The sequence below is a fragment of the Trichechus manatus genome, unplaced genomic scaffold (genome assembly GCF_000243295.1).
Source record: "Trichechus manatus latirostris isolate Lorelei unplaced genomic scaffold, TriManLat1.0 scaffold00077, whole genome shotgun sequence".
Classification (NCBI taxonomy): domain Eukaryota; kingdom Metazoa; phylum Chordata; class Mammalia; order Sirenia; family Trichechidae; genus Trichechus; species Trichechus manatus.
The window spans coordinates 2430703-2454297 of NW_004444013.1; the positions used below are offsets into that span (position 1 = coordinate 2430703).

The window sequence follows — 23595 nt, forward strand, 5'->3', positions numbered from 1 at the left end:
GGGCACCCCTGTACTGCCCCGCACCTCCCCCCACCCCTACATGCATGTCTTCACACCACATGGAGCACACCCTGCAGGTACCCTGCACTGCCCCACACCTCTCCCCACTCCCGCATGCATGTCTTCACACCATATGGAGCCCCGCGGGTACCCTGCACTGCCCCGCACCTCCTGACGGCAGGACTGCACCCTTCTCATCCACAGGGGAAGCCTTGGGTATCAAGTACCCGGTCCAGGTCCCCTACAAGCGCATCAAGAGCAACCCCGGCTCGGTAATCATTGAGGGGCTGCCCCCTGGAATCCCGTTCCGGAAACCCTGCACCTTTGGTTCCCAGAACCTGGAGAGGATCCTTGCAGTGGCCGACAAGATCAAGTTCACGGTCACCAGGTACTTGGGGGAAGGGGAAGGATGAGGAGCCACTGGCCTTTCCCTAGGCCCTGTCTTGGTCTTGCCCTCTGCTGGCCAAGGCGGCCGTCACAGCACTGTCCTGAGGAAGGGGATGGAGGAACAGGGAGAGGGGAGGGACTGCAGGCCAGCCAGGGTATGGGGAGCCCCGCAGAGGTGAGACCAGCCCTCCATAATGCTGGCCAGCCCACAGCCTCCGTGGCAGGGGCAGCCCTCGTGGGTATCTCCTACCTGCCCCATAGCACCAAGCTCTCTGCGTTCCCAGCACCGTGAAAGAGACATTAGTCCCATTTCACAGAGTGGGGAGCTGAGACAGATGCTGTGTCCAAGGCCCCAGAGACAGCCAGGCAGAGCCAGCGCCCCGTGCCTTGTCCCAGGATGGCCTCCAGCCCAGGCTTCCCAAACTGTCTTGTGCACAGAATCACCCTTGTTAAAACGCAGGTTCTGGTTCAGTAGGGCGCAGGCGGGCCCCAGACATTTCTGACAAGCTCCTGGACCACCGGACCACTCTGTGGGCAGCAAGGGCTGAGGGCTTGTGTCCCAGAAGCAGCACCCTGCCCCAAGTCCTTTCTGACACCCCTTCTCTGTTTCTCTTCCAGGCCTTTTCAGGGACTCATCCCCAAGCCCGGTAAGAGATGCTGGCTGTGGGAGGGGGCCATTCGGCATGGGGGGCTGGCCTCGGTGCTGGGGGGCAGAGGCTGGAGCCACGCATGCTCTGGGACACAGGTTCCAGGGCCTGGGGGCCGGCCCCTGCCTTTCTGTTTCCACACTCCACCTGGTCGGAGGGAGGTTGAGCTGGAGTCTGGGCAGAGAAAGGGGTTGGGGGCGGCGTAGGCAACATTTAAGCCTCATTCAGTCAGGGCTCAGGAGGTAGGGGCCAGGCCAGGGCAGTGCCCCCTGACTCCTCCTGATGAAGGAGGCCTGGTTGACCTGGGTGAATGGATAAGGTTGATGGCAGGTATCTGCTTGGGGACCAGGAGCTTAGCGAGGGGTGCCTGCCCAGCCTTAGATGGCAAATGCCCCTCCTGCCCCCTCCAGCTCCTCACATGGGCTGTGTCCTGGCCCTTGCTGGTCCCGTGGGGCCACATGGCCACCTGGAGGCCAGGGCGCACTCGGGGCTGGCCAGGTTCTCGGGTGGAGGCTGCGCACAGCTGAACCACAGACCCCCAGAGCATGAGTGTAGGGAGACGGGGAGCCCTGTGCCCCGCCCCTGGTCTATCCTAGGAGAGGCTGCCCTGTGTGAAGGCCCCGTGCGATGTGCTGGGTGGGAGAGCAGTCATGGCAGAGTCCACAACAGGCCCTGCCGACCAGGAATCCGATTTCACAGTTGGGCTTAAGTTACCCAGAGCACAGCCTGACCCTCAGCCCCAGGAGCTGGTCAGCACGGCCTGACCCTCAGCCCGGGAGCTGGTCGGCACGGCCTGACCCGCAGCCCCGGGAGCGGGTCATCACTCAGTGTGCCAAGCCTGGCTAGTCAGAAGCCTGGCTGCCCTCAGATGGGAGGGGCTGGCATTGCCTGGGGGCTGACCTTACTGAGAGGTGTAGTCATGTGTGCCGGGTGGGCCTTAGGACAGTGGGCTGGAGAGCCAGAGAGGAGAGGGGAGGGGCTCCGGGTGGGTCAGCAGCAGGGGTCCATGGCTCGCATGACCCCAAGGGTGCTTTTTCAGAGCTGTCAGAGACCGGGTACCGGTTGTGTGATATTAGCAAGGTGGAGATGGTAGAAAAACCAAAACCACAGTGCGGTCGAGTAGAACTGACCCATAAGGTTTCCAAGCTATAAATCTTTACAGAAGCAGACTGCCACATCTTTCTCCTATGGAGCGGCTGGTGGGTTCGAACCTCTGACCTTTCAATTAACAGCCAAGCGCTTAACCGCTGTGCCACCAGGGCTCCCTGGGGATGGTGGAAATAAATCCCCCCCAAAAAACAAACTTACTGCCATTGAGTCAATTCTGACCCCTGACCACCCCATGTGTTACAGAGTGGAACTGAGCTCCATAGGGTTTTCTTGGCTGTATTCTTTACAGAAACAAATTGCCAGGCCTTTTTTCTGTGTACCACTGGGTGAGTTCGAACCGCCAACCTTTCTGTTCGTAAACCCACTGCTATTGAGTTGATTCTGACTCATAGCTACCCTGTAGGGCAGAGTGGAACTTCCCCGTAGGGTTCCCAAGGTTGTAATCTTTATGGAAGCAGACTGTCACATCTTTCTCCCATGGAGCAGCTAGTGGGTTCGAACTGCCGACCTTTCAGTTAGCAGCTGAGCACTTAACCACTGTTCCACCAGGGCTGCTCACCCAGGGACCTTGTGGTGGAAGTAACAGTCGCAAAGTGTAGTGGTTGTGGCACCAGCGGCAATCTTGCTGAGGTCACTGGGGGCCAGGCCCTGTGCTGGACATTGCGTGGATTCATTTTACAAACATTTCCAGAGGCCCTACTGGAGCCAGGCATTGCTCTCGGCACTTGGGTGATGGCAGTGAACAGACACAGAAGGCACCTCATTTACTTTTCAACCCTATGAGGTAGGAGCTTGTTGTAGTTAGATGCTGTTGGGTCGATTTTGGCTCATTGCTACCCCATGTGACAGAGTGGAACTGCCCCATAGGGTCTCCAGGCTGTAATCTTTATGGAAGCAGACTGCCACTTCTTTCTCCTGCAGAGCAGCTGGTGGGTGTGAACCGCTGACCCTTTGGTTAGCAGCTGAGAGCTTAACCACTGCACCACCAGGGCTTCTGAGATAGATGCTAGAACCCATTTTACGGGGGACGAAACTGAGGCTCGGTGATTAAATGATGTGCCCAGTGTCCACAGCAGGCAGGTGGCCTGCCCGCCCAGCCTTGGGCTGTGCACCTAAGAGGCTCTGGGGATCCCTCTCCCAGGTCCTTGGAGAAGCGGGGCGGGCCATATGCAGAGGCAGAGCCAGGAGGCTGCAGAGTTGGCCCAGCACAGCGGGAGTGGGTGCTTCCCCAGGAAACAGGCTGGAGACAGCAAGGACAGGGAAGGGTGCTGGCCCCTCTGTGGCCTTGCCTGGTTCCAGTAGGATAGGGGGCAGCCTGTGGTCCAGCCTCTCCTCGCCAACTGCAGGGGCCCCTTAACCCCATCTGAGCTTTCAGGCTGGCCGGGCTCCAGGCTCTGTGCTGATAGACATTGGCCTGAGTACCCCAGAGTCAGGTTCCAGCCGCTGGCCTGCCCCTGACTTGGGTTTCTGCCAAAGTTGGCATCTGTATGGGGCAGCACTCACATTCCTCTGAGCAGCCAGGGGACACATGGCCTGGGCCTTCCTGCTGATGGAGAACAGAAACAAGGAGGCTGTCTGTCCTTTGGCCTCCCCTCTGCACCTCTGCCCTCCCAAGCCCCTCCTTTCCGAGGGAAAGGTCCCCGTGGAGTCCTGAAAATACAGCCATTTGCAGGAGCGTGCACATTTCAAAGTGAGTCTGGGAAGTGGGGATGGAGAGGTCACTTAGGACAGCTGGTGTGCGCTGACCTGTAAGTCCAGCGCTTCGCACTGTCTCGTTGTTAGTCACCGTTGCATCGGCTCTGACTCGTGGAGACCGCATTCCTGTGCCGTCTTCATGACGCAGGTGACGTGTAGGTGAAGGAACTGTTGGCCCCAAGCCTCGCTCTCTGCATCCCATCACAAGGCCAGTGATCCGGACAGTGTCTGCTTCTCAGGCACCACGGACTAGTAGAACCTAGGCTTTGAGGAGAGGCCCCGGGGCGGAGGGTCAGCCTGGCAGCCTTACGGCAGACCACGAGGTCCTATGCCCTTCCTGGGTGACCCCGTCCACTGACCAGGGCTTGCCCTCCACCAGGGAGCTCGGCGGCTCATCCAGTATGTGAGCAGCTTCTGGAACCTCAGCCAGTTTCCCCGTGGGAGCCACCTGCCCACGGTCTCTGTGCCCTCTGCCCGCTCACCCATCCGCCTTCCCTTTGCTCCCTCCTGTGTGCAGAGGGCCCTTGGAGAGGACTTTCCTGCCCCATGGTGCAGCGGGAGTGGCAAGCTGCCTGGAAGAGGAGCTGGGAAGGTGGTCCTGGCCCGGCTCAGGGATGGAACTGCCAGCGCTTTCCAAGCATTGGCGCCTGCGGGCCTGGTGTCAGCCACAGGGGCTGGGGCAGGCGGGCTGACTGGCCACTCACACTTACTCATGCCACTTGTCACTCCAGGCTGGGAAGGCGTCCAGGCCCACAAGGCCTCCGGGGTCACTGGGGGTCATTTAGTGTCCCTCTGGCCCCAGAAGAGCTGTTCCCACACACCCCACCAGGCCCTCACTGCAGCCTGGGGCAGGTGGCCAGAACTGGGGTGAGCTGAGGTGGGAGAGCAGGGCTGCTGGGATGGCAGAGGCATTGGCAGGCTCCTGTCATTCTGAGAAGGTGAGCTTTGCCAGAGCAGGTGCTGGGGCAGGTGGAGAGGCGGCACACAGCCTGTTTTGGGACGCGGGAGCCAGCTTTGTGCTCTGCACTTCTCTTACTCGCTGGGTGACCTGGGCTGCTTACTGCCGCTCTCTGAGCCTCGTTTCTACACCTGTAAGATGGAGATAGGTGGCCTGCTTCACCAGGTGACCTGCGCTAGATAAAGAGTGGGCGCGTGTAGGTGAGCTGTGGACAGAGATTGTTCCCCTGCCCCTGACCGCTGATCCAGATGTTGGTGAAGCCTTCAGCCCTGGGCCAGCTGCAAGGGGAGTGCTCGACTAGTGGCGGTGGTTACTGTTATTACCAGGGCTGGAGGGCTTCCCAGAGGAGGTGACATTGAGCTGGGCCCAAGCAAAAGGCACAGAGGGGGGAACAGGCAGCTGCTCCTTGGAGCTGGGGCAGTGGCCGGGATGGGGCTGGCACAGCCAGGAGGGGCCAGGCTGGGGGTGCAGCACATCACGCCAAAGAGGCAGTTGTTTATTCTGGACATGGCAGAAACTTCCAGAGACTTCTTCTAAAAAATACGGAATGGATCTGAATCTGAAAATCCACAAGTACAAGAAGTGTAAACTTTGTTCTTCGCTCTTGTAAAATTGAACTTAATGCCTACCAGAAGCCCCCATTAAATATGACAGAAACTTAATCTGAGTCGATATTGGACCCCTTCTCTCTGGGCTTGTGTCCACGTTGTAGAAGGATTCATAGTGCCAAGGAGTTAGAGGGACGGATCCCATCAGATCTGGGACGTCAGGTGTCCACAGGGTACCACCAGGACATCCACAGACAGCCACCCACTCAGGTGGCTGGAGAGTCACCCTCGTCCTGTCCATGAGGCCCCATGGGCCTGGGACCTTCTGTGAGGTCTGCCCGTGTGGCCACTTCTGCCTGCAGAGGGTTTTGAGCATGAGCTGACCTGCACGTGGGGAAGGGCGTGTCCGCAAAGTCACAGTCGTGGGTTGGAGGCGGACCGGAGGTGGTGGTATGTGGCTGTTGCCACCAGGTAAAAGGTGCTCAGAGGGTGAGGCTTGGGAAGGTAGGATTCCCTCCTGCCTGGGAGTTGGGGGGGGGGTGCCGTTGACGATGGCTTTGAGATCTTCTGGGTGATTTGTTGAAGGCTCCCATGGAACCCTTTCTAACAGAACCATCTGAGAAGGTAAATTCTAAACAAGGAAATTACGCTTTGAAGATAAATTGGTCTTTCAGTGTGGGGCTCTCACAGCAAGGCAGGGAAGTGTGGGCGGCCCAGCGGTGGGGCAAGCTGCAGCCGTTCCTGGGTCAGTTTCATCCCACCTGGGCATATCACATCCACCCTAGGGGCTTCGGTTTCCCCAGTGGTGTCTAGCAGCCTTCCTGCTCCGACATGCTGAATTGTACTTTCTGAGGCCAGAGAGTGGTGGGCAGGTGTCCCCGGCTGGAGAGGAAGACGACCTGGACCAGAACCTTGGAGAAGGGTGGACGGGCTTTTGGCCTCGAGTCAGCATCTCCAGAGAGGAGAGAGCTGGAGCTGTGAGCCAGGGGCTGCAGAGGGGTGATGGGGCTGGCCTCCTGCTTGCACCAGAGTGAGTTCCCACACTGCCTTCAAGGGGCTGAGCGAGCGTGAGCGAGGAGAAGCGTGTGCCGTGGGAAGTGCCCTGATGTATAGCCTGCCACACCTCACCTTGCCCACCTGCCTGGCACTGAGTTCAGATAGGGACACTGGGGCAGGCCCAGAGAGCCCCGAGTTAGCTTAGGAACCCGGGGGGCTGGGACAGCACCAGGAAGGCCCGGCCCTCAGAGTCCTGGGCATCCAACTCTTGGGAACGGATATGTGCCAAGGGCCACAGGCCATTGGGCATCTGGCCAGCAGATGCGCAGCGATGCAGCAGGGCCATTTTGCTGTGAGAAGGGGCCCTGGGTGAGCCTCGTGTCACGCTTTGCTCTCAGTGGCACTAGGGTCAGTGTGGATGTCCCCCAAAATCAAGAGGGGCCTGATGCCGAGAAAACCAGACAGCAGAGGTTTTCAAATGACTGTTTGTGCCATGTTGGGAAGAAATGGTGGTGACTAAGGAAGGAGAAGAGACGACCTGCCCAGGTAGCTGGTATAAGAACAGCCACGGAACATTCTAGTAAATCGTAAAAACCTAAAGGGAAACACAAATACATGCCCATTGTGGAAATTTGGAAAATACAGAAATCTAACTGCCCAGATGGCTGTTAATTTTTATGAGGATACATTTCTTCCAGGTTTTCTCTCCAAGTTTATTAATCTTATATCTCACTGTCATTCTTTCTGTAAACCACCCCCTACACACACACTTAACCCCCAAACATAAGCATTTCCCCATGTTTTTAAGAACATTACAGCATTTCCCCCTCAGAATGTATCATTATGTAACTTGAGCAGCCCGTCACACTGTAGACACCTAACACCCAGATCACGCTTAAGATTTACTGATTAAAACCTGCTGCCATCATTCCAATTCATAGTGACTATAGAACAGATGAAATCTCTTCCAAGAACCAGTCTTACAGGAGGAAACAGGCTCAGAGAAGTTAGGGAACTTGATCGAGGTCACACAGCATGTGCATCGTGTGCCTGAGATTTGAACCCAGGTCTTTCCCATTTTAATTTATGGAACTGTTGGAGCCCAGGACCCCAAATCCCTCTCCCCACCACCAGCCTAGGCCTTGGTGTGTGCCCAGCTGTGGCTTGTGTCATGCCCTTTCCCCTCACTGCATCCCTCTTCCACACTGGATGGCTCTTTGCTGCCCCCTCCTGGCTACCAGCGGCTTTAACACCAGTCCTGCCTGTGTAACCTCTTAGGCTCGTAATTAACCCTTTGGGTTCATTTATTTGTACAACACAAATTTATTGAATGCCTACTCTGTGCCAGGCGACATACTGGGGATACAAAATAGGCAAAAGCCCAGCCCTCATGGTGTTTATATTCTAGTAGGGGAGACGGATAAATAAGAACACATAGTAGTGTATTAGCTACTGATAGGAGCCACAGAGACAAATAGAATTACGAGACAAAGACAGGACTATCGGAAGGATAGGAGAGACAATATTGAGTTAAGGCCTGAGCCATGTAGTGCCTGGTGGGGGTGGGGGGTCAGCAGGTGCAAAGGCCCTGAGGCAGGAACGTGCTGGGCGTGTTGGAGGGACATCAGAAGGCCAGCATGTCTGGAGCAGAGCAGTGCCAGGACAGTACAAGGAGGTTGTGGTCTGAAGTGGGGGCAGATGATTTGCGGCCTACTGTGTTGGCGTAGTGGTTAAGAGCTATGGCTGCTAACCAAGAGGTTGGCAGTTTGAATCCACCAGGCGCTCCTTGGAAACCCTATGGGGCAGCTCTACTCTGTCCTGTAGGGTTGCCAGGAATCGGAATCGACTTGACGGCAGTGGGTTTGGTTTTTGTGTGTGTGTGTGTGTTTGTCTCACTGTAAAGGGCCATTGGAGGTTTTCAACAGAGGCGTGTCACTGTCTTTCAGTAAGTAAGTAATCCGAGGTTGGATTGAGATCAGAGACAGAGCTGGGAAACCGTCAGAGCTTAATCAGTGCTGTGACCCAGGGGAGAGATGACAGTGACTGCTAGAACAGCATGGAGCCGTGAAGGTGACGGGAAACAGCAGATTCTGAGTGTGGGTGTGTGGGTATTTCTCATTTTTAAAGTAAATTTTTGCTTGAAGTATCACATAAGTTCAAAAGGTGCGCAAATCCTAAGTGTACAGCTTGATGAGTTTTCCCAAAGTAAACACACCCGTGGAACCAACCCCCAGAAGTTGCCCTCCTGCCCCCACCCCTGACACTGCCCTCAAAAGGTAATCACATCCTAACTCTGACAGCGTAAAATAGTTGAATTTCATATGGCTGGAATCATGCTGTATGCCTGGAATCCTGTCTGGACATGCTTTGAAAATGGAGCCAACAGAATTGCTGATGTAGTGCACATGGGGTAGAAAGAGCCAGTCCAAGGACGGCGTGGAGATTCTGTCCTGAGCAGCTGGAGGAACAGTAGCATCAAGTCTGAGGTATCCATTAGACATCCACATGGACGGGTTGGACAGGTGGTCCTTGGTGGTCCTTGGCTTGTGGACGCATCCCTCCAGTCTCTGCCTCTGTCGTCACGTGGCGTTCTCTTGTTCTCCCCACATCTCTGCCTCTTCTGCGCTTATGAGGATACCACTGTCTTCATTTCCTAGTGCCGCCATAACAGAAGTACCACAGCAGGTGGCTGTAACAAATAGAAATGTATTTTCTCCAGTTTAGGAGGCAGCAGCTCTAGGGGAAGGCTCTCTCTCCACTCGGGGGGCAAATCCTTCTCTCCGCTTTTCCAGCATTTTTCTCAGCCTTCCGTGGAGCTCTGTCTTCCCCCATTCATGCTTACTGCTGTGCCTGGTCTGCTCTTTTCATGTCTCAGAGTGATTGGTTTAAGACACACCCTTCACTGACATGGTCTCATTAACATAACAAAGAGAATCCTATTCCCAAATGGGATTACATCCACAGGTATGGGTTAGGATTTACAGCATACATTTTTGGGGGACAGAATTCATTCCATAACACCACTTACATATTGGGTTAAGGGCCCACCCTGCTCCACTGTGACCTCGTCTTAATTCATTATATCTGCAATGACCCTCTTTCCGAGTGAGGTCACATTCCGAGGTTCCTGAGAAATTCCTGAGAAATTTGGGGGGAAACTAAGCCCACTAAGTCCCCAAGTCTGTGCTGTCCTGGAGCCTGAGCGTGGGACAGCCAGGGGGTTGGGTGGTGGGGGTGGTGGATGGCAAAAGGCTGAGGCCAGAGTTCCAAAGGGCCTTGACTGATGCTAGTGACTCGAACTGTATTGTGTAGCATTGAAGGTTTTTTCAGTCAAGACAATGATGTGGTCAGTTTGCATTGTCTGAAGATTACCGTGGTAACCACAGTTCCACCCACTGCAGATGGCTTGGAGCAGGGAAGACTGGGCAGAAGGGCCAGGGAGGGTTGAAGAGGCCTGGGCAGGAGGTGGACAGGGTGGTGGTGGAGAGGAGAGGGGCAGGGCCTAGAGATCCGTGGAGTTAGGATGTAGAGTGGCCATGGAGTGTGAAGAAGGAGGGAGGCGGAGGGCCCCAGGGGGCAGCGGTGGTGCCGTCCCCAAGGCTGGGTCTGGGGGCTACTAGACGTCCAGGTGCAGATGTGCAGTTGGTGGCCCGAGCGGTGCTTAGAGCAGGCAGGTGGTGGTGGGGCTGGGGTGGTTGGTGTGAAGGCCAGGGCAGAGCCCCAAAGACACCAACCTCCCAGCAACCTTCGAGGAAAAGGGGCTTGTGAAGGAACAGAGGGCGGAAGAATACTGAGGACAGAAGGTGGGGGTTTGCAAGTACAAGCAGAGTCAGGACTGTTCCCAAAGCGCAGCATCCCCAGAGCGATCAAGGCGATAAAGAACATTCTAGAACTGTTCTCCAATAGCGGTACTAAAAAATAGAGTGGGAAAAAATAGCTTTGGAAGGGAGGGAGTTCCCTGCCGCATTGGCGGCATTTAAGCAGAGGTTGGCTAGCCACTGCCCAGGGAGGCCGCGTTCCCCCTCGAGCTGCTGCAGGACAGGATGAGAGAGCCTTTTCAGAAGCTACCTCTGTCTGGGAGCCCTGGTGGTGCAATGGTTAAGCGCTCAGCTGCGAACTGAAAGGTCTGTGGTTTGAACCCACCAGCTGCTCCATGGGAGGAAGATGTGTCAGTCTGCATCTGTAAAGATGACAGAAACTCTCTGTCCTATAGGGTCGCTGTGAGTCCGACTCGACGGCAGCGAGTCTGGTGTTTGGTTTTACCCGTGTCTGAGACGATGAGCCTGCCTTGTGACTTGCACTCTGTGCCAGGAGAGGGAAGTGAGAGGCCTGGCCCTCGGCCGACAGTGGGGAGATGTGGGGTGCACAGCAGGGAGGGGCCCCCCACCGAGTCCACTTCCTTCTCCGCTGCTGCTGGGCTCCTGCTTTCCACAGCTCCTCTGAGTGTGTGGAGGCCCAACAGTAAGCACAAAGAACGCGATCGACCTCAAAGCCAGCTGCTGCCGCAGCCTCCCAACACAAGTCCTCGCCTGGCCCAGGCCAGCCTTGTCTCCTTAGGGTTCTCCTCTGACCCTCCCTGCCGGCTTAAGGGACTTGGGAGAGCAACCAGGGGTCAGGAGGCAGGCCACCCCCTCAGCCTCCCAGAGACAGCAGAGCTGCTGACTTCCTGCATGGTTCCAGCAAGTCAGGTTTGCCTGCCTGGGCCTTGGTCTCCCTACCTGTAAAATGGGCAGAGTTGCCCACCCTACCCTCAGGTCATTCCAGGGCACACCGCCAAGGCCAGGAGGGTGAGATGGCCTGTCCTGTGCGGGAGGTGGCAGGCGGAGAGGCTGGCCAGGCAGGGGCGTGGAGGTCCTGGTAGGCCCGGCTGCACAGCATGGACTGGACCCTGCAGACGGCCTCGGCAAGCCCCTCGACTGACGTGGCCTGGCCCGAGTCCTTGGCAGCCCCCCTGCCTTTGTCTAGGAAGTCCCCACCAGTCTGCTCTGCTTTAGTGGAAGGAAACACTGAATTGCGTAGTGCTGAGGAAGATGGATCATCCCACTGCACTCACCTCCTTCCCCCACAGCGTCTGAAGCCGTTTGAGAAGCTCAGCCGTAGGCAGAGGGGCCTGCCAAACAGGCTTGGGGAGGCCTAGGGCGTTTGCAGGGATGCATATAGGGAAAGGCCCCAGCCTGGGACGCGACGGTATCACTCATCATTGTCCCCGTTGGGGCCCTACTCAGCTCGACTTCTCTCCTCTGTGAGGTGGGCTTCCTGGGGAAGGGGAGCTTGTTGCCAGTGCATGGCTGACCTAGATGAAAGTTAGAACAGGGGGGCTCAGACAGTGGCAGGAACAGCTCCCTTTGGCCACTCCAGAAAGATCCCCACTCCCGAGCTTTGAGATTTTAGATAAGTTAGTCTGGTCTCTGGGCCTCTGTTCCCTGGAGTACGCCCTCCTGGGGCTGGTCTGAGGATGGGAGGGGGTCCCGCTCTAGGGCATCCAGCGCCTGCCTGGCTCAGCACCCGCCCCCACCCTTCCTGAGGGTCATTTCCTGTCCTGGTCATACTCACTCCTCCTGTGGCCTCGGCCTCCCCTCCCTGCCTCCCCGCCCTCTCTTCACCCTTCCAACTCTGTCACGCTCTTGAGAACCCAAAATAAAACCATCCTTTCTCGGGTTTCTAAAGATATCACGATTCCAGCGCCAGCCACATGTTTCTCCACTTAATTATCTCTGCTTTTCTTTGTTAATTAGGCTCCAGTAATGAGCTCCTTCTGGCTCCCCGGGAGGAGCTGGCATTTGTGGGGCGGGGCTGGGGAGGCCTTTGTCAGCGGCGCCTGCCCACTGCCAGGCCTCTAGCTGGCTGGCTGCCACCTTTCTTTCAAGGTGGCAGAGTGGGAACTGGGATGATGGGTGTCAGTTGGCCCCACCCTTTCCTGACCTGTGGGGCTTAGCTGGGGTCATTGCAGCCGTTGCTTCCTATCCCTGGGACCGGTGGTCCCAAGCCCTGCCCCCCAGCCACATTTCTCCTCGAATGGGCTGGCAGAGGGGAAGGGGACCTCAGGGTTCCCAGCAGATGCTAGACAGGGGACTCCACAGGCCCCAGAAGGGAGCAGTGGGGAGCTCCAGACCCTGCAGCATTCCAGAAGGCCTCACAGAAACCGTGTCCCCAGCTAGGACCTCCCAGGCTGGCAGGAACAACCAGCCATCTTATTTGGGCTAGAATGAGAGCAGCCTAGAGGGCCAGCAGGCACCCCGTGTGCCCAGAAGTGTCATTGGCTGATAAGTGCCACTTTGAGTCACAGACCTGTGGGAGTGGGGGTGTGGACTCTCCCTTTGCAGATCTTCCCAACTGTGGATGGGGAGGGGGGCGGGGTCTAGTGGTAAAAGTGCCTCATGATGAGATGATGGGACCAGGATGGGGTCACCTGGACAGCACTCGCCAAGGGGCTGCGAGAGGCCCCCAGGGCTGTGGGGGCACAGGGGTGTTCCCTGGTCTGGGAACAGTTCCTGAGTATCAGCAGGCCAGGTACTGTGCTGGGTCCTGGGTGGTTTTTTTTTTTTTTTAAATTGTAAAATATATAACACAACATTTGCCAATTCAACATTTTTTTATGTACAATTCAGTGACAGCAGTTACATTCATCGTGTTGTACAGCCATCACCAGTACTGCTTGCCAAGTTTTCTGTGACTGTGAGCAGATACAGCTTCCTCGGCAATGCCTCTGCCCCTCACCTTCTTGTAACCACTGTAAACTCTGCTCTCCCTACATTTCATATTAATGGGATCCTGTGATATTTGTGACTGACTTACTTCACTCAGTGTGATGTTTTCTAGGTTCGTCCATGTAGTGGTGTGCATATGGCTGAGTAGTATTCCACTGTGTGTACGTACCACATTTTGTTTATCCATTCCTCTGTTGGTGGGTGTCTCAGTCATCTAGTGCTGCTCCAACAGAAGTACCACAAGTGGATGGCTTTACAAAGAGAAATTTATTCCCTCACAGTCCAGTAGGCTACAAGTTCAAATTCAGGGGAGCGCTTTCTCTGTTGGCTCTGGAGGAAGGTCTGTGTCATCAGTCTTCCTCTGGTCTGGGAGCTTCGCTGCACAGGAACCCCAGGTTCAAAGGACACGCTCTGCTCCCGGTGCTGTTTTCTTGGTGGTATGAGGTTCCCAGGTGTCTCTGCTCACTTCTCTCTTTTATATTTTAAAAGAGATTGTGTTAAGACACTAATCTTGTCAACCTCATCAGTATAATCTCATCACAGTGATAGAATTTATAACACATGAGGAGATCACATATAATCTCATCATAGTGGTAGCGTTTACAACACATAAGGAAATCACATCAGATAACACAATCATACAATACTGGGAATCATGATCTAGCCAAGTTGTTACCCACATTTTTCAGGGGACACAATTCAATCCATGACAGTGGGCATTTTGGTTGTTTCCACCTATTGGTTATTGTGAATGGTGCTGCCGCGAACAGCGGTGTACATCTATCTGTTTGCATCGCTGCTTTCAGGTCTCTTAGTTATATACCTAAGAGTGGAATTGTTGGGTCATATGGTAGTTCCATGTTTAACTTTTTGAGGAACCGCCAAACTCTTCCACCATGACTGTACCATTTTGTGTTCCCGTGAATGCTGGATTTTTGATCCATGTTGACTAAAAAACCCCACCCCATGGAGCTTCCATCCTGGAGAGGATGCAGACAATCAGCAGAAATGAGTGAAGTATAAAGTGTGCTAGACATGAATGCCAAGGAGAAGCGGATGGGGTGTCTTAGTCATCGAGTGCTGCTGTAACAAAAATACCACAAGTGGGTAAAAGAAATGTATTTTCTCACGGTTTAGGAGGCTAGAAGTCCAAATTCAGGGTGCTGGCTCTAGGGGAAGGCTTTTTGTCTCTGTCAGCTCTGGGGGAAGGTCCTTGTCCCTTCAGCTTCTGCTTTGTGGTTCCTTGGAGATCACCATGTGTCTTGGCATCTATCTTACCCCATCTCTGCTCTGCTTGCTTGTTTAATCTCTTTTATATCTCGAAAGAGGTTGACTCAGGATATGTCCTACACTAATGCTGTCTCATTAACCTAACGAAGATGGCCCATTCCCGAATGGGATTATAACCACAGGCATAGAGGTTGAGATTTACAGCACGTGTTTGTGGGGGGGGGGGATGTAATTCAGTCCATAACAGGGCATTTGTGTTTACTTTTAGAGGGCTGCAGCATTAGATAGGTGGTGGCCAGAAAGGCCATTGAGTTAAGACCTGAAGGAGGCAGTAGTGAGCCATGGAACAGGGAATAGCATTGCAGTCAGAGGGAACAGCTTCTGCAAAGGCCCTGCAGGAGCATGCCAGGGTGTTGGAGGAAGGAGGTCAGTGAGTAGGAGATAAGGTGGAAATAGGAGGAGGGCAGATTGTGGGGGACGAGAAGAGACTCTGACTTGTGCTCTGAGTAGGGTGGGAGCCAGTGCAAGGTTCTGAGCAGAGGAGGGATGAGGTCCACCTTAGGTTTTCACAGGGCCTCTCTGCCTGCTGTGTGGAGAAGAGACAAGGTGGAAGCAGGGAGATAGGTAGGGGGCTGTTGTAGCAACCCGGAAAGGCATAGCCCTGGCCCAGACCAGGGGACGGCAGCAGGGGTGGTGAGAAGGTGTTGACTCGGTGTATTTTGTAGCTAGAGCCAACAGAATTTGCTGATGTGGGCTATGAAAGAAAGAGAGGAGTCAAGTTCGACTTCCCGGGTTTGGGCTGAGCTCCAGGAAGGATGGAGGTGCCGCTACCTGAGGTGGGAAGATACCGGAGCTGGTCTGGGGGTGGGGAGGCCAGTCAGTTTGTGACGTGCCTGTGTCCAGGTGACTGTTCGTCCCCCAGTGGCCGTTGGATACACCAGTCGGGAGTTCAGGGGAGAGGCCCAGGCTTGAGGTGTAATTTGGGGAACCACAAGCACTTAACTGGTATTTAAGGCCATAAAACAGGATGAGGTCATTGGGAGTGGGGCAGGACAGAAGGAGTGTAAAAATGGTGTGGCGGCAGCATCCTCCAACCTCCTCATCTAACTTCACAAGGATGAGGAGAGAGAAACACCATGAAAATCAGCCCAAGGCTGATCCCTGTGAGGTGGGGGTCAGACATGCCTCCACCCTCCAACCTTTCTACCAATTCTGACACCAGCTGTCCTTCCCACAGCACTCTCTACTTCTCTGCTGGGTTCAGTAATCCGTCACAGTGGCCACACAGAACTCACAGACCATACTCACAATTACAGGGTTTATTAAGGCAGTAACAGGTTACAGTTCAGGATCAGGAATGACTCAGGATACTGTTCTTCAGCCAGGACAGTTCCTTGGCCGGGCCTGCAGGCAGGCCTCTCCCTCAGCCCCTTGGCCTGGCTTCTGCCCTGCTCAGGCAAGTGCTGCAAAGCTCCTTAGTTCCTCACATAAGTGCCCAGAGACACCCCACTCCACCAGGAAGCCTCCTGCCCAAAGGCAGTCAGCTCTCTCACTCTGTGGGTCACTCCTCCTTGGGCCAGGAAGCCCACCCAGCCTTCTCTCACGAGTCTCCTGGTTCTACAGCTGCGTTATCTCTGCCATTCCTTCTGGCCATGTTGCGCCGTCTCCAGTGTTACAGCTCTGTCTCTCTGTCCCCTGGGTCTAGGAGGTTCTCAGCTCAAGGACCCCGGGTCCAAAGGATGCGCTGTACTCCCAGCTCTTCTTCTTGGTGGTAGTGAGGCCCCCCTTCCTGCTTCTGGGATGGCTCATTTTAAGCCTAGCAGGATGGCAAAACTGACCAGTCCCCTCGTTAGGGTTCCATATGCCTTATTTGCATGGTCACATCCCCACAAAGTAAGCCATTGCGCCACAGGGAGGCTCCCAGAATCCCAGGCTGGAGCGCTGGTGCCCCTATAGGTCAGGAAGATGAGGATCAGGACCTAGGCCAATGGAAAAATCCCATTTCTTCCTGAGAGAAGGAGCCCTTTCCCCTTGTGGCCATGATGACCTTGCAGCCAGAGACTCTGCTGAGCATCGCGCAGGCCCCTCAGGTTCAGGCTCCAGCACACTGCTGGCTTCCAGGCAGGACCCAGGCCCCGCACAAGGTTCTTGTCCCAATGCAGGGGCAACATCAGTACCCTCTGTGTTGGAAAATACCCCCTCGTAGGTCTGTGCCCCTTATCTAGGATCATGGATGCCACATGGGGGTGGTGAGCAGGGAAAGGAGATTCCTCTCCACACCCCGTGAAGGAGGGGTGCTCCAAGTCTCCATTATCTGTCCCATGGAACTGAGCAGGTGTCCTGAGACCTCCCAGTTAGGACTGGGGAGTGGGAGAGCAGGCTTTGTATGCGTTAGGTGGGCACAAATCAGGACTGGTGGTACCAGCAGAGACTCCTGTTTGTCAGGGGAAGGTGTATGGGTTTTGCCCCGCAGGCAGCAGAGAACCCTCAGCAGTTGTAAGCAAGCAAGTGACATGGTCACACGTCAGATAGGCTGTTCAGAAGATGCATCACCTCGGCTTGCAGAGCGGAGAATGGATTCAGGGAGGCCAGGTGGGAAGTTCTTGCTGCAGCACAGACGAGAGGTGATGAAGCCTGAACTGGTGGTGGGCTGGACCCAGCAGGAGTTTCTCTGGGAAAGTAGCCCAGCATAGTGACCAGCTGGGTCCTTGCGTGGGAGGCAAGGTGGAGCAAGGGTTCGTATGAGTTTCCTGTGGCTGCCATAACAAATTACCCAAATATAGCAGGTTGAAACCATGCAGATGTATTATCTTGCAGTTCTGGAGATCAGAAGTCTGAAAGGAGTCTTGTAGGGATAAAGTCAAGGTGTTGGCAGAGCTGGGTCCTTCTGGAGGCTCTGAGGGGAAAATCTGTTCCCTTTTCTTTTCCAGCTTCTAGAGGCTGCCTGCACTGCTTGGCTCGTGGCCCCTGCCTCCATCTTCAGAGCACATCCCTCTAATGTCTGCTCTGCTGTCCCGCCGCCTCCTTCTGCTTTTGACCTTTTTGTCTCCCTTTTATGGGACCCTTACATTGGACTCCCCTGGATGATCTAGAATAATCTTCCCATCTCAAGATCTTTAACTTAATCATATCACAAAGTCCCTTTTGTCATATAAAATCAGTTGCTGTTGAGTGGGTTCCAACTGATGGTGACCCTATGTGTGTCAGAGTAGAACTGTGCTCCATAGAATGTTCAGTGGCTGCCTTTTCAGAATTAAATCGCCAGGCCTTTCTTCCAAGGCACCTGTGGTTGTACTTGAACGTCCAACCTTTCAGTTAGCAACTGAGCATGTTAAGCATTTGCACCACCAAGGGAATTTTTTTTTTTTTTTTTTTTTTTTTTTTGCCATATAAGGAAGTCTGTTCACAAGCTTCGGGGATTGGGAGGTCATCATTCTGCCTGCCACAGGGTTGGAGGTGGCGAGGTTTCTCTCCTGCATGGCCATGTGGGAGAGTGGAGCCCATGGCCCATGAGAAGCTGGGGAGGAAGGACAAGTTCAGGGGAGAGCTAGAGAGCCGGTTTGGGGATGCGCAGAATCTAACGTGCTCTAGGAGGCGGTTGGAAATGCGGGTCTGGGTCAGGGCAGGTTGTAGGTACAGGAGGATGAAGCCCGAGGAACTCCAGCATGGACAGGGTTGGGGAAAGCTGCTCTTTTCTGTACCATGTGTGGAAAGAAGGTGCTCTTTTCTGTACCATGTGTGGAAAGAAGGTCACACCTGAGTAGTGGCCATGAAACAGTGAGCCTGGGTATTCTGGGTTGATTTATGTCCCTCAGAAAGATATGTTCAAGTCCTAATCCTCGGTACCTGTGAATGTTACCTCGTTGTTAAGCTGTTGTTTGCTGCCATCAGGTCGGTCCCTGACTCGTGGTGACCCCATGCACAACAAACCAAAACGTGGCCCAGTCCTGCACCACCCCATGACTGGTTGCAGATCAGACTGTTGTGATCCATAGGGTTTTCACTGGCTGATTTTTGGAAGTAGATGACCAGGCCTTTCTTCCTACTCTGTCTTAGTCTGGAAGCTCCACTGAAACCTGTTCAGCATCACAGCAACATGCAAGCCTTCACTGACGGATGGATGGTGGCTGCGCATGAGGTGAATTGGCCAGGACTTGAACCTACGTCTCCCGCGTGGAAGGCGAGAATTCTACCACTGAGCCACCAATGCCTCGATGTGACCTTATTTGGTTCTTATTTGAAAATAGTGTCTTTGCTGATGTGATTAGCTAGCATGAGGTCATGCTGGATAAGGTGGGCTGAATCCAACATGACTGGTGTTCTTGTAAGAGGAGAAGAGACACAGAGGCACAGGGAGGAAGGCCGTGTGGCTGCGGAGGCAGATGGGAGGATGCATCCAGCCAAGGAACACCAAGGATGGAGACCATTGCAGGAGCTGGGAGCGAGGCATGGACACCTTCGCCCTCAGAACCCTCGGGAGGAGTCCGCACGGCTGGTACCCTGATTTGGACTTTCAGCCTTCAGAACTGTGAGACAATAAATTTTTATTGTTTTAAGCCACCCAGTTTGTGGTACTTGGCTACCTCAGTCCTAGAAAACTAAGACACTGGGGTGGGGACACTCCCGCTGCGTCCACGCGGTGTCGGCAAGTCTTGAGGCGGTCAGATGTCTGGGGGCAGGTTCCGGCTCCCCCACTTGCTCAACGTGTATCTAACCTTGGGCAGGTTGCTTATCTCTCTGTGCCTCAGTTTCCTCGTTTATAAAGTGAGACGATCGTAGCAGCAGCCCCATAGGGTTGTTGGAAGGCTTGAGTGGACGAATCCGTGTAAAGGTCTGAGAACAGTGCCTGCACGCGAGAGCTCAGTTTCTCGGAGTAGCCATGAGTTATCAGCACCTGTGACGTGGCGGGGGCCGTAACCGTGAACAGAGCAGACAGGAAACTCAGTCCTCAGGGGATGTCCCTTCTCACGCAGTTGTCTGTGGTATCGGCTCTGCTGTCCTCACTGCAACAGCTACGAGGGCCGTGTCCTCTCAGCCCCCTCCACCCACCCCGTCCCCAGGTCGTACAGTAGATCAACTGCCGGAATCTGCCACCTTTCCCAAGACGGGGGCTGCTGCCCTGCTCATTGTACGTGGAGTGCGGTGTTCTGTGCTGGGCCGTTCACAGCCACCGTTCAGCCAGGCCTCGGCCAGCCTTGGGTCAGTGGTCAGCTCTGTGCCTGGGGCCTGGGAGAGGGCAGGGGAGGGGATGGAGGTGGTATCCCTTGGGAAGGGCTTGGGTGTGGCTGGTCCCGGGATTGTCTGGCCAGGACAGGCCCCACAGAAAGCCCGGTCAGAGCTGGACGGCTGGCAGCAGATTGTGTGAGAAAGCCCCCCAAGAAGGTGCTGAGCTTTTCTCAGATGAGGAAACAATGCCTGGGGACCAGAGAGACCTGGGTTCAAGTCTTAGTGCCACCAATTGCAGACCATGTGGCCTTGGGCAGGCCGTGGACTTCCCTGACCCTCAGCATCCTCATCTGTAAAATGGTAACACCTAGAGAGGAGGCCCTGGGTAGCACAAGCAGTCGGCTACTAGCCGAAAAGTTGGTGGTTCAGACCCACCCAGAGGCACCTCAGAAGACAGGCCTGGCGATCTGCTTCCAAAAGGTCCCAGCCTTGAAAACCCTATGGAGCAGTTGTACTCTGTACACACGGGGTCACCGTGAGTTGGAATTGACTTGACGGCAACTAACAATACCAGCACCTAGATCAGGCGTGTCCTGAGGAATGAACGGCAGCCCTTGTGTCAGCCGCCTGGCCCAGTCTCGAAGCACCCGGTAGCCCCAACAGGAGGCCCCGGTCACAGAGCTTCCTGCCGACCTGGGGAAAACAGTCAGCCATTGTTACAGCCCCTTGAGAGCAGCCGGTCAGACAGCCGGGCTCCAGGGAGGACCACAGAGCATCTGCTACAGCAAGGTGTGGCCCAGCCACCACCAGGAGGGGAAGTGGCCTGCTGGGGGCTCAGAGCCCACCCGAGGGAGCTCTGGGGGAGAAGGTTAGCCCCTTTCCTGCCCTGTCCTCCCCTCCCCTCCCCTCTGCCCTGCGCCAGTGGACTCAGTCATGATCGTGGTCCATGACCCACTCCAGCCAGTGATCCTGGCACCTAACTATTGATTTATTTACTTATTTCCAACTTTGTATTTTGGGAGATTTTTCAGTTTATAGAAAGCTGAAGATAGTACAGAGAATTCCTGAATACTTCCTCACCTATGTAACATCTTAGGGTACATTTGTCAAAATGAAGAAACTAATATTGGTACCAAAACAGAGCTGTCGAGTCAGTTTCAGCTCATGGCAATCCCATGTGTTGCAGAGTGGAACTGCTCCATAGGGCTTTCAAGGCTGTGGCTTTTCAGAAGTGGATTGCCAGGCCTTTCTTCCAAGGTGACTCTGGGTGGGTTTGAACTGCCAACCTTTTGGTTAGTAGTCAGGCACTTAACTGTGCCACCCAGGGACCTATTGGTCAATACTGTTAACTATAGACTCTCCTCTAATGTCCTTTTTCTTTTTTACTGTACTTTAGATGAAAGTTTATAGAGCAAACAAGTTGCTCATTGAACAATTAATACATATAGTGTTTTGTGACATTGATTGCCAACCCCACAGCATGTCAACAGTCTCCCCTTCTCGACCATGGGTTCCCCATTACCAGCTTTCCTGTCTCCTCCTGCCTTCTCTTGCCCTTGGGCTTGTGTGCCCATTTAATCTCACTTTGTTTTGTGGGCCTGTCTATTCTTTGGCTGAAGGGTGAACCTCAGGAGTGACTTCATTACTGATCTATAAGGGTGTCTGGGGTCCATACTCGTGGAATTTCTCCAGTCTCTGTCAGACCAGTAAGTCCCGTCTTTTTGGGGTTTTTTTTTTTTGTGTGTGTGTGTGAGTTAGGGTTTTGGTCTACATTTTTCTCCAGCTCTGTCTGGGACCCCCTGTTGTGGCCCCTGTCAGAGCAGTCGGTGGTGGTAGCGGGCACCATCTAGTTGTGCTGGACTCAGTATGGTGGAGGCTGTGGTAGTTGTGGTCTGTTAGTCCTTTGGACTAATCTTTCCCTTGTGTCTTTGGTTTTCTTCATTCTCCCTTGCTCCAGACGGGATGAGACCAGTGGAGTATCTTTGATGGCCGCTCACAGACTTTTAAGACCCCAGATGCTACTCACCAAAGTAGAGTATAGAACATTTTCTTTATAAACTGTGTTATGCCCGTTTACCAAGATGTTCCCCTAGACCATAGTTCCCAGAGTCCTCAGCCCAGTAATTTGGTCCCTCAGGGAATTTGGGTGTATCTATGGAGCTTCCGTGATCTTGCCTTGGACAAGTTGTGCTGCCTTCCCCAGTATTGTGTACCATCTTACCCTTCACCAAAGTTACCACTTATCTGTTGTCTATTTAGTGTTTCTCCCTCCCACCCCTCCCCTCCCTCCTAACCATCAGATTGTTTTTTTGTGTGTGTAAACGTTTTCATGAGTTTTTGTAATAGTGGTCTCATACCATGTTTGTCCTTTTGTGATTTGACTTATTTCACTCAGCATAATGCCCTCTAGATTCATCCATGTTGTGAGAAGCTTCGTGGATCCATCATTGTTCTTTATCATTGGGTAGTACTGCATTGTGTATATGTACTGTAGTTTATCCATTTGTCCGTTGGTGGGCGCTTAGGTTGTATCCATCTTTTTGCTGTTGTGAACAGTGCTGCAATGAACATGGGTGTGCATATGTCTATTTGTGTGATGGCTCTTATTTCTCTAGGATACATTCCTAGAAAGTCATTTTTCTAACCCAGGATCCCATGCTGCATTTAGTATTCAGATGCTTTTATTCTTGTATTCCCTCCTATTTTTTCACTTATTAAGAAATGCTATAATAACGCCCAGGAACCCGCCACCCATCTAGGAGTTAGAGCAGCACCAGTAACAGACACCCACTACGTGCTCTCCCTCATCCTGTCCTCTTGCCCCGGACGGATCAAATATCCTGAATTGTATGTTTGTACTCTCTTGGGTTTTTCTTCCAACTTTTTATTTTGAGAAATTTCAAAAGGACAGAAAAAGGTGAAAGAACAGTACAGTGACTGTTACATCCTTGCCCTGGCTTCACTAGTTCTTAACATTTTGCCACATCTGTGTCTGTCTGTCTCTTTGTCTCCGTCTGTGTATCTCCTGTTTCTGTCTCCCTTCATTAGAAATAACTTGCAGAAATCTTGGCTCTTCACATCTAAATGTTTCAGCACCCACCTCCTAAGAACAACACTGTGATTTTATATATCCATTTAGTATATTTTACATGTTGTGTTATCACAACTATGAAACTTAATCACTCCTTGCCATCTATACAACCTGTATTCAAATTCCAAAAATGTCCTTTATAGCTGTTCTCCCATTATATAATCAGTGTTCACAGATGCATTTTTTTAATGATTTTATCACATATTTTTTACTTTTATAACAAGTATATTGTATCAAGTCATCTGAGACTTGCTTTTAACATATTATAGCATAATGTTGAAAGGTGTAGCTGTAGCTTGTTTTCACTGCTCTGTAACGTTCCATTGAGTGACTATACCTCGATTGATCATTCTCCTGCCTGAGGACTTCCCTGGCTGTGCTGTTACTAAGAGTGCTTCCAGGAGCCCTGGTGGTGCAGTGGTTAAGCACTCAGCTGCTAAGTGAAAGGTTGACAGTTTGAACCCACCCAGCAGTTCCACTGGAGAAAGACCTGGAGATCTTCTCCTGTAAAGATTACAGCCTAGGAAGCCCTGGGGGGGCAATTCTCTTGTCACATGGGGTCGCTATGAGTTGAAATTGACTGGACAGCACCACCAAGAGTGCTGTAACACTCTTGAACGTTTCCTTTTGCACATGTGGAACTTTCTCATGGGTAGAGGAGAAAGCACTCTAGGTGCTGGACCACAAGGGTTTTGGTTTCTCTACCTGCTGTGTATACATGTGCATAGTCGCACAGCCTCATTGGCTTATGTCCATACACACGTGCACAGGCCCCCACACACACATTCATGCATGCATTCACACTCAGGGATGCACAACTCAGAAGTGTTAGCTGCTGTAAAAACAGCTGGCGGTGGCATCTGACCTCCTCTAACTTCACAAGGGGAAGGGAGAATCAAGATCAACAGCCCAGGGCTGATTCCTATGAGGCGGAGGTCCGACATGCCTCCTCTCTTCACCACCTTTACCAGTTCTGACACCAACTGTCCCTCCCATGGCACTCTACTTCTCTTCTGGGTTCAGTAATTCGTTGCAGTGGCCACACAGAACTCACAGACAA

General features: G+C 53.5%; 1 protein-coding gene across 2 annotated transcripts in view; it reads left to right on the forward strand.

Moving 5' to 3' along the window:
• Positions 1-23595, forward strand: part of GTF2IRD1 (GTF2I repeat domain containing 1) — a 145691-nt gene that overhangs the window by 103980 nt on the left and 18116 nt on the right. For both annotated transcript variants that reach the window (XM_004380766.2, XM_004380765.2), the window contains exons 21-22: positions 205-388; positions 1006-1034. In XM_004380766.2, coding sequence (XP_004380823.1) covers positions 205-388; positions 1006-1034 — 213 coding nt within the window. The remainder of the gene's footprint in view (positions 1-204; positions 389-1005; positions 1035-23595) is intronic.